The sequence below is a fragment of the Polyodon spathula genome, chromosome 7 (assembly GCF_017654505.1).
Source record: "Polyodon spathula isolate WHYD16114869_AA chromosome 7, ASM1765450v1, whole genome shotgun sequence".
Taxonomy (NCBI): Eukaryota; Metazoa; Chordata; class Actinopteri; order Acipenseriformes; family Polyodontidae; genus Polyodon; species Polyodon spathula.
This window is the reverse complement of record NC_054540.1, coordinates 4,501,223-4,512,005: the sequence shown is the minus strand read 5'-3', so window position 1 is coordinate 4,512,005 and position 10,783 is coordinate 4,501,223. Positions and strand designations below refer to the sequence as shown.

The 10,783-nt window shown below is 39.1% G+C and overlaps 1 protein-coding gene across 1 annotated transcript in view; it reads left to right on the top strand.

The window, feature by feature from the left end:
• The first annotated feature begins 2,138 nt into the window (after positions 1–2,138).
• LOC121318033 (receptor-type tyrosine-protein phosphatase beta-like) overlaps positions 2,139–10,783 on the top strand; it is a 53,500-nt gene continuing 44,855 nt past the window's right edge. The window contains exons 1-4 of the mRNA XM_041254239.1: positions 2,139–2,227; positions 7,953–8,016; positions 8,471–8,494; positions 9,014–9,126. Of these exons, the coding sequence (XP_041110173.1) occupies positions 7,974–8,016; positions 8,471–8,494; positions 9,014–9,126 (180 nt within the window). The 5' untranslated portion in view covers positions 2,139–2,227; positions 7,953–7,973. The remainder of the gene's footprint in view (positions 2,228–7,952; positions 8,017–8,470; positions 8,495–9,013; positions 9,127–10,783) is intronic.

Here is a 10,783-nt window from a genome sequence, read left to right as displayed (position 1 = left end):
CCATGACTAATGTGTAAGAGATTCTCGCAACATTTTTCATATATGATATATTTTTTCAATAACATTGAAAATTGTAAAACATTTTAAAATTAAAAACTTTTACAATTTTAAAAATTTTAACAAATGTTATAACATAAAATTCCGAGCAACAATTGTCCATCTTACCTTCCAGAGTTTTTTCGCAGTGCTCACAGGTGAAATGAGGTGCCCAGGGTTTGTCTTGATCCCCGACAGGCATGCCGAAATATGCCTTGTAGGCCTCACACATCTTAGCAGATGCTTCCACGGAGTACTTTTTCTCTCTTGTCTTGATAAATTGGCCGCAGACATGGCAAAATGCGTCTGCCGGATGCTTGCAGCCCCTTATGCCATCTCAGAAAAATGCAGATATGTATCCACTTAGGCAGCTGGAACTAAACTGAACTGGTGGGCTTAAGGCCCCTGTATTTATACTACTATTTATATTACTGGAAAGTTCTAGAACATTCTAGAAGTTACTCCAAGTTTACTCAGCACTGAATCTATCTGGAATGTTCTGGAAAATAGGTAAATTTCAAAATATCACTGTCCTGGTCACAAAAGCAAAGTTTGTGGGGAATAATAGCCATTTTCTATACTTTTGAGGCATAAGCTATTAGGAAATAACACTTACTACCCAGGAACCAAAAAAAAATAAATTGTTACACGGTGTATTCAGTGCTGTTCGTTCTTCCATTGCAGGATTCTGTGTCGTGCTAGAGAGGAGGAATTGAGCCTGAAGTGAGCCAAATAACTTTACTTATCCTTGTTGGCTTTTCTACTGGGACAGTGTTTGACTTGGATTAAGTGATGGACCATCCCCTTGTAATTAAGAGGACCTACTAACTGTGATTTCTAGGTCTGTCTGAGGCCCAGGTGAATGTATTGGAGTTATCTTCTCATCAAATTTCTGGTTTTACTTGGTGCATGTTTTTAGGTGCTTTTGGTTGTATTGGGAAGAAAGGGAATATATGATCACCCTTTAAGGCAGTTTTAGGGGGGATTTTGTGAAGTCGTCTTATAGAGAAAAACTGTATTATTTCCCTGTAAAAGAAAAATATTTTTTACTTACTTGTTTGTGTGCAAAATACGACAGAGTGTGTAATAATTATAATTATAAGAGGGTGTAATAATTATAATTTTTATAATTATTTTTCTAACTCTCTGTGTACAGAGGGTTAGAAAAATAATTATCAAAATTATACTTACCTGGAATTGACAGTATAAGATGCTGATACTGTCACCGGTTCCCAAAAATGCAATAACAGCAAGGTGCATTGAGTTCACCAAACAACTATTGACCCAATACCAAATGTGACTGGCTGAATCGATGGATATGCTGAGGAAATGCTTTAGTCCCAAAACAGTGATGTCCAATGCGAAACCATGTGTGAGTGAACTGCCAATTCAGTTTTTCACAAGTCCAGTCGATGTTCTTGAAACACAATGAGAAGTGTTGCCTCCCTCTAATTTAACAGAGAAGGGCACTCTTGAAGAAATGTGGCTCAAAGTGAATGAATCTGTTAATGCACAGAGGCAGGTGGAAATTATTTCTTCTAAGAACTGGCCTTAGGAGCCATAAAGCTGCGTATTCTGTCAATATCCAATGCACACGTGGAGAGAGTTTTCACAAGTGGCTCTTCTTAAAGACAATACCCAAAACAGAATAGGATTGAAACTGCTTTCAAAGATCAGGAGTGATCAGGAATGGAGGGACTTCTGCATCTTTTAGTCCTCAGTGGGAACTGCTGGCCAATTTTGATTCCAGCATGTATAGCAACTAGCCGATACTGCTGGAAAATAGGTGTGACTCTATGACGACAAAGTGGAATGTATATAGTTTATGCTTATGCTTTTGGAATGTTGATTATGCAGTGCTACAAGACTAATGTCTTTTACTGCAGTCAGTAAGTCTAAACTTGTTTTTCTTTGTAGTGTTTCTACTATAATACAAATGTATTAGGTGGTGAATATATGGTTGTATGCCAACACCCCCCCCCCCCCCCCCCCCCCCGTCATTCTACTCCTTACTCTGTGCTTGGGCTACTTTAGGGAATTTGGGCGGGATTTTAGCTTTGATTGGGCTATAAACTAGCTACAAAATCTGGCAACACTGGCTGATGGCATTTTGTTGAAGCATGAAGACCCGTGTGAGAAACGAAACTGGACCCACAACTTTACCACGACTGTACCAACTGCAGTACAAAAGGTGCATATATTTGACTAAACTGTTTTCTAACATATAGATTTTCTACTTTATATATTTTATTACGTTGTGTTGTGAGATTCCATGGTGTTTTACGTTTAACAAGTTAACTAAGATTAAGTATTCTATGTTAAATAGAGGATTCAAGTAACGTAATTATTTCCAGTAGTCAGTGTCAAACGTCAATGAAAAAAAAAGTGCCGCCAAGCTGATAAAGAACCTTGTGTAGAATCCCAACTGCTATCTGTGGTGTTTATATTAATGTTTATGAATGTATGCACGGAAAAGGACTGAAAATAAAACCGCTGCTGACGCAGAGAGTTTGGTGTAATGTGGATTGAGTATAGTTTAGAACTCATAGGCCCCGTTCATATCTGTATACAACAGCGTTTCACTATTCCATTCAAAATTGTATGCTTTCATTAAGCCAGTATAAAGGTAAATATTTGTGAATTTGTCTAGTTTCCTTTCCAATGCAGAGACAAAACTTTCTCCTTTAGATACACAAGACAACATGTTACTGTGACGGTTTACGAAGAGCACATTTTCTGTATTGCTTGGAAATCAGGAAGCGCGTTAAAAAAAAAAGTTGAGTATTATGAAAAAAAAAAGATTTACAAATGCTATTTTAAAATTAATTTTAAAAAAATGGATGAATGTGTTGGAAAACTGCATTGCTGGAATATGCCCACAGTGTTTGCAAACTGTTGGATGAATGATAGGTTTCTAGTGAGTATTGATATTACTGCATTACTGAAACTGAAACTGGAACAGTATTCCTGGTATTTAGAAAGGTAATTGCATTCATATGTAACATTATCATGATAATTATTAATGTTTCACATGGAATAGCTAATGTCAGTCAATGTGAATAACAAGGAAATAATACTGTAGTTTTTTTAAAAAGCCTTTCCCTTTACTTCTTTATGCTGTATTCTATAGGTTTTTCAGGCAGTGTAGAAACAGATTTGTTGAAGTATGCATTCTTGCAAGAAGTCATTTGATCTTGCTGAGCCACTGAAACACATTTGTGTGTAGACTTTAGAATACACATCAAATGGCAGGCTAAGTTTTGAAAGGGGGGGGGGGGGTGTTTATATATATATATATATATATATATATATATATATATATATATATATATTATATATATATATATATATATATATATATATAAGAATCATTTGAGGACTTTGGGCTCTATTTAAGTGATAAAGCCCGTTGATGTGGGCGAAAGTCAAGGTCATCTACTACACGGTAGAGCCTGCATCGAGAGGGCTCTATCGCTATTAGAAAACAATGTATTTATTTTCTCTTTAAAAAAAAAAAACAACTTTAAAACTTATATTTACCTTGAACTTCTGATATTTTGCTGGGTAACATTCCGCTGAGGAAAATAGGCCCTAATATAATTAGAACACAGATGTAGAGAAAACAGTTTATATTATTATTATGACATTACCAGATTAACTGTGGGATTGTTGAATAGTCTGTGTAGTATAGAGTCAGACTCGAAACTTGTTGTTGGAGGCGGAGCTCATTCAAGCAGGCAGGGAGTGGATTTGCTGTGAGGAACGAACTGAAACACAGGGTTGGCAGTTTGACTGGCTGATTTCGAGGGAGGGTGTTGTTTGGATGCAGGTTAAAGGGATCTGCCAGTGTCCCTTTGTCAGGTCCAGAGTGGAGATAAGAATTGTCTTGTTACTGGTATGGTAGCAGCACCTCTACCCCAGCTGGGGGCCAACCTTGGTCTCCATGAAGAGGAGGCAAGGGGGCCCATTTGGGTTGACGGTCTCGGAGGTCTGGATCCCGGGACTGCTGGTACCGGTGGTGCTGGAGGAGAGGGAGGTAGCGGTTGGTTATTCCGAAGGGTGGGAGTCCTCATAATCCTCCGCTAGTTTTACGATGGCGTCCAGGGAGTCGGGGTTGTGGCACCTTACCCAGGCGCTGACCACATGGCAAAATTGCTCCACCACCATGGCTTCCCCCATTTGCAGGATGTTTTTTTTTTTCTTGGGGGTCTTATCTAGTGTACGATGTGGTCCCACAACCGCTCCGCAACCACCCTGGGTCGTGTCTCCAGGGATCTTCGGAACTCCCTCAACCTTACCTGGTGGGTCTCTGTCGTGATGTTAAGGCGGCGGAGAATGGCCTGTTTGACCAGGTCACAGCTGGCAGCATTGAAGTCGCTCATAGCCTGCTAGGCTGCCTGAGCCTCAGGCAGGGTCTCAGCTGGCTTGCCCAGAGCTCCCGCGGCCAAGACACGTGGTAGCCATCCTCTCAAATGCCACCAGGTATGCCTCTGGATTATTCTCCACCATCATCTTCATCGCCCGAGCCTTCGGTGCCGACATTGCTGGTGTTGTGGTAGGGGCTGTTGCTATGGACAATGCCAGCCCTACCATTCAATGAGCGCAGTGTAATGCTCCTCTCTCCTTTTCTCCTCTGTGTCCCGTCTGCTATCCAGCTCCTCCAGCAGCTCTGCTAGTGAGTTGCGATCCATCTCCCAGTTCTGACACCACGTGTGGCAAAGTGGATGCTGATAGTGAACAGGTGCAGGAATAATCACAGGCAGACAATTATAATCCAGTTTAGGAAAGGTTTCTTTATTTTGTATTCCCGGTCTGGTGACCAAACAATAAACCTCCAGCAATACATGCCAATGTGTAAAGCACGGAGGGAAATGATGATAAATTATAAAATCGTGACTATGGTGTAATGTTGTTCCGGGTAGTGCTAGCCAAGGCGACAGTCCAGAGAAGTGTTAGCCGTCTAGTGAATTTACAAAAACAAACGACAATTACTAACAGCGACAAAACAAACTGTAGGCACCTTTAAAAATCGACGATTGTTGGCCTCTGTTATTATTGACTGCATTAGAAAAAAAACTACTCGCCCCATAATGCAATTTCGCGCAGAAGGGGATTGAACTTTACACTGCAGAGTGTCAATCAATACAGAGCACCAATCAGGAAGGAGAATCGGCTGCACATCCCACCTTTAATAGACGCTATTATAAGGATAAGCTCCGCCCGGAAAGGGGGGGGTCTTTGTCTCTTTTTCTCTTGGTTTTACGTTGGGCGGACGTTGTGTCTGTGAGGGAGAAAGAAATAAAACAAGGGAGACGATGCTGATGGCCCTAGATTTTATGAAGACGATTCAGTGTGTTAAGGAAAAAAAAAACATTTGCGTTTCAGTATAGCTTCAACAGTAAGAGTTAGAATTGCAAACGCCGGTTAATTTTATTTAGACTAATGTCTTGACTGGCTTAAATGGAATTAATTACCAGGTAGGACTGAAGCAAGTCAAGTGAGCTCGCGTGACAGCCTGACTAGTGTAATTCCAGTTACTGGCGCATACTCTAAAGAGGCATGTGTGTGCTGGAAGCATTGTACAGACGTTGTTTTCTGCAACCTGCCTGTGCATTTTTTTTTTTTCGGAACCCCTTGTCTTCTGTATGCTCTTATCCACAACATCTACGAAGGAAACTTGTGAGTAGCAAATAAATAAATAAAACAAAAAAAAGTCCTCCTTGTGACTGAAAAAGAAAATACCACGAGGTGAGTGAAAGCAGTTGGTTAATGTTAACGTGCACCAACGGAAAATAAATAATAAAATGACAGAATGGGCCCCAAAGAGTTATGCTAGCTCCATATAGAACAAAAGGAATGAAGTCTACACGAGTTTGCATTGCATTGGACTTGCTTTTGTTTTCTTTCTGAATGTTATATGGTATGTAATGTGTTGTTGTGGCAGAGCAAAGCTCCGCCCTTTTTAAATTGGCAGGGATGGGGTTAATTTCCCCTACCTGCCTGGGTTTATTATGTTCAGGTGGTTGGGGTTGATTAGTTGATTTGATTAATTAACGATCAATCAGCGCCCAGCCACCTGACATAAAAGGAGGCCTCTGCTTCTCATTTGGGATGAGGGAGCTGAGGAAGTAGGTTGGTGTTGGTGTTGGTGTTGGTGTTGGTGTTGGTGTTGGTGTTGGTGTTGGTGTTGGTGGTGTTGGTGTTGGTGTTGGTGTTGGTGTTGGTGTTGGTGTTGGTGTTGGTGTTGGTGTTGGTGTTGGTGTTGGTGTTGGTGTTGGTGTTGGTGTTGGTGTTGGTGTTGGTGTTGGTACCAGTGAAGCCATTGCCCAGCCTGGAAACCTTTATTTTTGTGAGTTTTGTTTTTGCTTTATTTGTGTTTAAGTATCTATTATTTTGCCCTTGTGCACCTTTATTTTTGTTTATTTATAATAAAACTAGTATTTTTTTGAACTGCAGACTGTCTCTGGGCCTCTATTCACTCGCCAGCCTGCCACAGTTGTGTTTGTATGTTATTGTTTAATTTAGGGGAATCTGGGGTTGTTTTGAAGTGTTTGTAATATATAAGAACTCTGCCAGATATTTAAGTATTAAATGCAATAGTGCTCTTTGACATTAAGTTGGGTCTATTTTATTTATTTTTTCCTCATGAACAATCAACTCTTTGTTTCATTGGAGTTGTGAGTGTATTTACCTGTTTAAATATCGCTGCATATTACTGCTGTAAACAGAAAAAAAGGGCAGATATTTAATTCAATCTTCATTCTTGAAGATATTTGCATATAGAATATTACAGTACCAGTCAGCTCAACACCAGCCACTGGGAACCAAGATCTTTGTATGCATATTACTGTAAACCAAGTCAATATCAGCTACTCAGACAAGTAAATACGTTCTAAATATTGCTTGTTTTACTCTGGTAGCTCAGAGTGACCAGAGTCGGGTTACAAAACAAAACTCAAACTCCTTTCTGTCTTTTTATTTTGAAACTTTCCCAGTCCTTCCATTTCTGAACCAAGCGAAGGATAAGATTTACGATTCTCCGTCCCCTTTATGCTATCATGCATGACCCCTTGGTAAACAATTGCAGCTGTCTCTATTGCCTGCAGCTGCTACATCGTTTACCTTTTGGGTCAATATGTTCCTGCAACAGAGTCGCTTTTTTCCAGGCTGACCGACTTCCCGACCCTGGAAATGAACTGTCAAGCCAGCCTGTCCAAAGACTTCCCCTTTTGCTACTTGGCGCCCTTCCAGGTTGGGAGGGAGATTTACAACCAGAACTCCTTATATTTCTGTTACAATGGCACAATCATCCACAGTGTTTAGAATTCACATCCTAGCCTTGCCTTTAATGTAATATGCCTGTATTTAATGTATTTTTTTACTGTTTTTTACTGTTTGTATATGCCCTGTATTCACTGGATTTATTGCATTATGCATTGTTCCTCACTATCTTGTAAAGTGCATTGTGATGGTAGTCAGCTATGAAAGGCGCTATATAAAATAAAGATTGAAAAAGATAAGTGGTGCTGCATAAATTAAAGGCAGGTGTCTTGGTTCTCCTGGCTTCTGTTCTTATGCAGAAATCAATGTAAGATGCATATGATGCATACATTGTATAAGAATAAAACCGCTGTTTCGTCTTTACTATCTGTTTATTAAACATTTTACCAAACTCTTCCCTTTAAAACATAAATGCAGTATAAATCCATCAAACCATTAAACTAGTAGAAGATGCCTGGTGTATAAAAGGAATTCACAATGTGTCTCAGTGATCAGTCTGCCTTATCATGCATCCCAGATATGTATTGTACCCTCCCCTAGACAAGATGTTGCATGTTCCAAGTGACTAACATTGAAACTGACCACTTTCCTGAAAAGATGCTGAATTATTGCTTTTCTTGTTTATTTTTTTCTAGGATTGTTAAGTAAAGTTCAGTATGTATGGTAACCTAATCATTAGTGTGGTGCTGCTTAGTTGGGGTAAGTTGACAACCTCCTCTCCCTGTTTTACAGCCTCAGCTCAATGTAATTACTCCACTTCTGTTGATTTTAAAGAGGGAATACGTTAAAATGGAACATTTTAATGAAAAAAAAACATGTATACGCAGCAAATCTCACTTCAAAGAGGAATTGGCAAAATCAAGGATTCAAATGCATTTCTGATTGTTTTTGCCACAAACTGTGTTTCCTTTCTTTAGATAAAAATGTAAACACTGCATGAAAAATCTGGGCAGTAGTTTAAATTTAGTTTAAATAAGTCATTGAGTCAATTTCTTTATGATTGCATTAATGCAGTCTGTAATTATTATTATTATTATTGTTATCATTATTATTATTATTATTTGCAAATAAACACAAGTAAAAATTGCATTGGTAATTGCAGTGCAGAACTATTGCTCTAAGCAATACTGATCATTGTTTTTTCTCATTTTAGGTGTGCAGGTCTTTGCACAAGCAGGTACTCCACTTTTTTAAATACTGTTGTACGATAAACTGTCACATGAGACTAAGATTAGAAAATAGCAGATAGTTCAACATGTGATAATAACGTATTACACAAGTTTACCTGGAATTTGACAAGCAAGATTTCTTTGAATAGATAATCCTTTCCACAAAGAAATAGGAAATACACAAGTGCAAAGTGTGCACACAGTATGTATAAAGCCAATTGAACTGAATGCAGAAAACAGGGGCATGTGTCCGTGTAAACTTATGTAGTCAACTAAAGCTCCAGCTTCACAGTGAAGCAGTTAACTTGTTCAGATCACGAGAGTATCAGAATCACCATGTTTGGATATATATACCCAAGAAACTTTTTGCACACCCTGTATTTACTGACATGCTTATTAAAGAATACAACAAGACCTCTGAGAAAACACATCACACTCTCATTTTACTCCTCTCCAAATAAGCGCTGTTCTTACTATTGTTCAATATGGTGGAAGTTTTATTTGGGAATGTGCTTTTTATATTTCAGGGAATCACTTCTACCCTTTTGGCTCTGCCAATGGAGACACAGTTAACCCCAAGGAAGATGATGGTGGATCACTGAGTATTCCACTATCTGGAGGAACATACAACAAGCTTTATGTAAGAACTGCATGATGTGTGTGTGTGTGTGTGTGTGCATGCATGTTTAGGCTTTATGTAAGTTCTGCACGGTGTGTGTGTGTTCACTGCCCAGATGTTCAACAATATAAATATCCAAAGTAAACTTGTAACACTATATAACTTCCCACTCAATACATGCTTTATCAATGATATCCAAAAGATATAACAACATCACTTCAAGGCAGATCCATGGTTTTAACAATAGTACATTCTCGTCTTAGAGAAACATTTGTCCGTATGCCCTGATTTCTACAGTACAGCACTGGTTGAATGCAAATCACACAGAAACATGCTGGCCCGCTTCATTTCTGGAGGTCTCTTGATTGGGAGTGTTATAATTTAAACAATTTTATGAACAGTGACATTTTCACCAACTCATCCTAATTATGGAGTTAACTATACAGCATTCTAATTGATTTCTATCATTTAAATTCACATTTTATATATTTTTATTCTCGTATTCCTTCGAATTTGTCACACTTTAACCATTTTTTGCTTCTCAAAAATAGTATGTGTCTTAAATTAGGGTACCGTATAGTGATGAGTGTATTAAAATCACCAACAAAAGATGTGACAACCCGAGTACACAAGCAGCAACGTGACTGACTGCCAAGCAAAGACAACAAAGGCATCCGCCCAAATACACAAGCAGTAACGTGGCACTACTAAGAAAATGCTGATCAGACCCTGTGGCAGGCTGGCGAGTGGATAGAGGCCCAGAGACAGACTGCAGTTAAAAAAAAATAACTATTTTATTATAAATAAACAAAAATAAAGTGCACAAGGGCAAAATAACAGATACTCAAACACAAATAAAGCAAAAACAAAACTCACAAAAATAAAGTTTCCAGGCTGGGCAATGCCTTCACTGGATTTAGAAAATTCAAAAACCACAAAACAAACACCAACCTGCTTCCTCAGCTCCCTCTCCCCAAATGAGAAGCAGAGGCCTCCTTTTATATCAGGTGGCTGGGCGCTGATTGATCGTTAATCAACCTAATCAACTAATCAACCCCAGCCACCTGAACATAATAAACCCAGGCAGGTAGGGGAAGTTAACCCCATCCCTGCCAATTTAAAGGGCAGAGCTTTGCTCTGCCACAGACCCCCATATTTTTCTACATGCCAAGCAATGTTCAGTGCTGTTGTGGTTGCTGGGTTACATGTTTCCTGATGCGGTGGAGTGTTGAGTCGTGCTTGCTGTTGCCAGGATGTGTGATGCCGTGAGTGGGTGGTGGTATGTGTATGACAGAGATACCATCTTAAGTATTACACAGTGCACAGCATAATAAATAAGCTCTGTGATTAATCTACAACAACACTATTTTGTATTGGTTTTAAACAGTGTAGTTTAGGTTGTATCTTTGTAAATGCATATTTATTTGATGTTTTTTTTTGTCCTCAATTTGAGGGTGGTAAATTTGGGCTGAGTCTTAAATTCGAGGGCGTCTTAAATTCAAAGGATTACAGTAGGTATAGTCCTGTGTATCAGTCATAATACACATTCAATGTGTAAGATTATGGTACCAGGAGTAGGGTGGCTGCACCTTTTAATGATGTCAGAATAGGTGCCGAAGGTGCAGGATGAAGTAGGAAAGCACAACAATAAAATTGAGTCTGAATCACAGCACGTTAT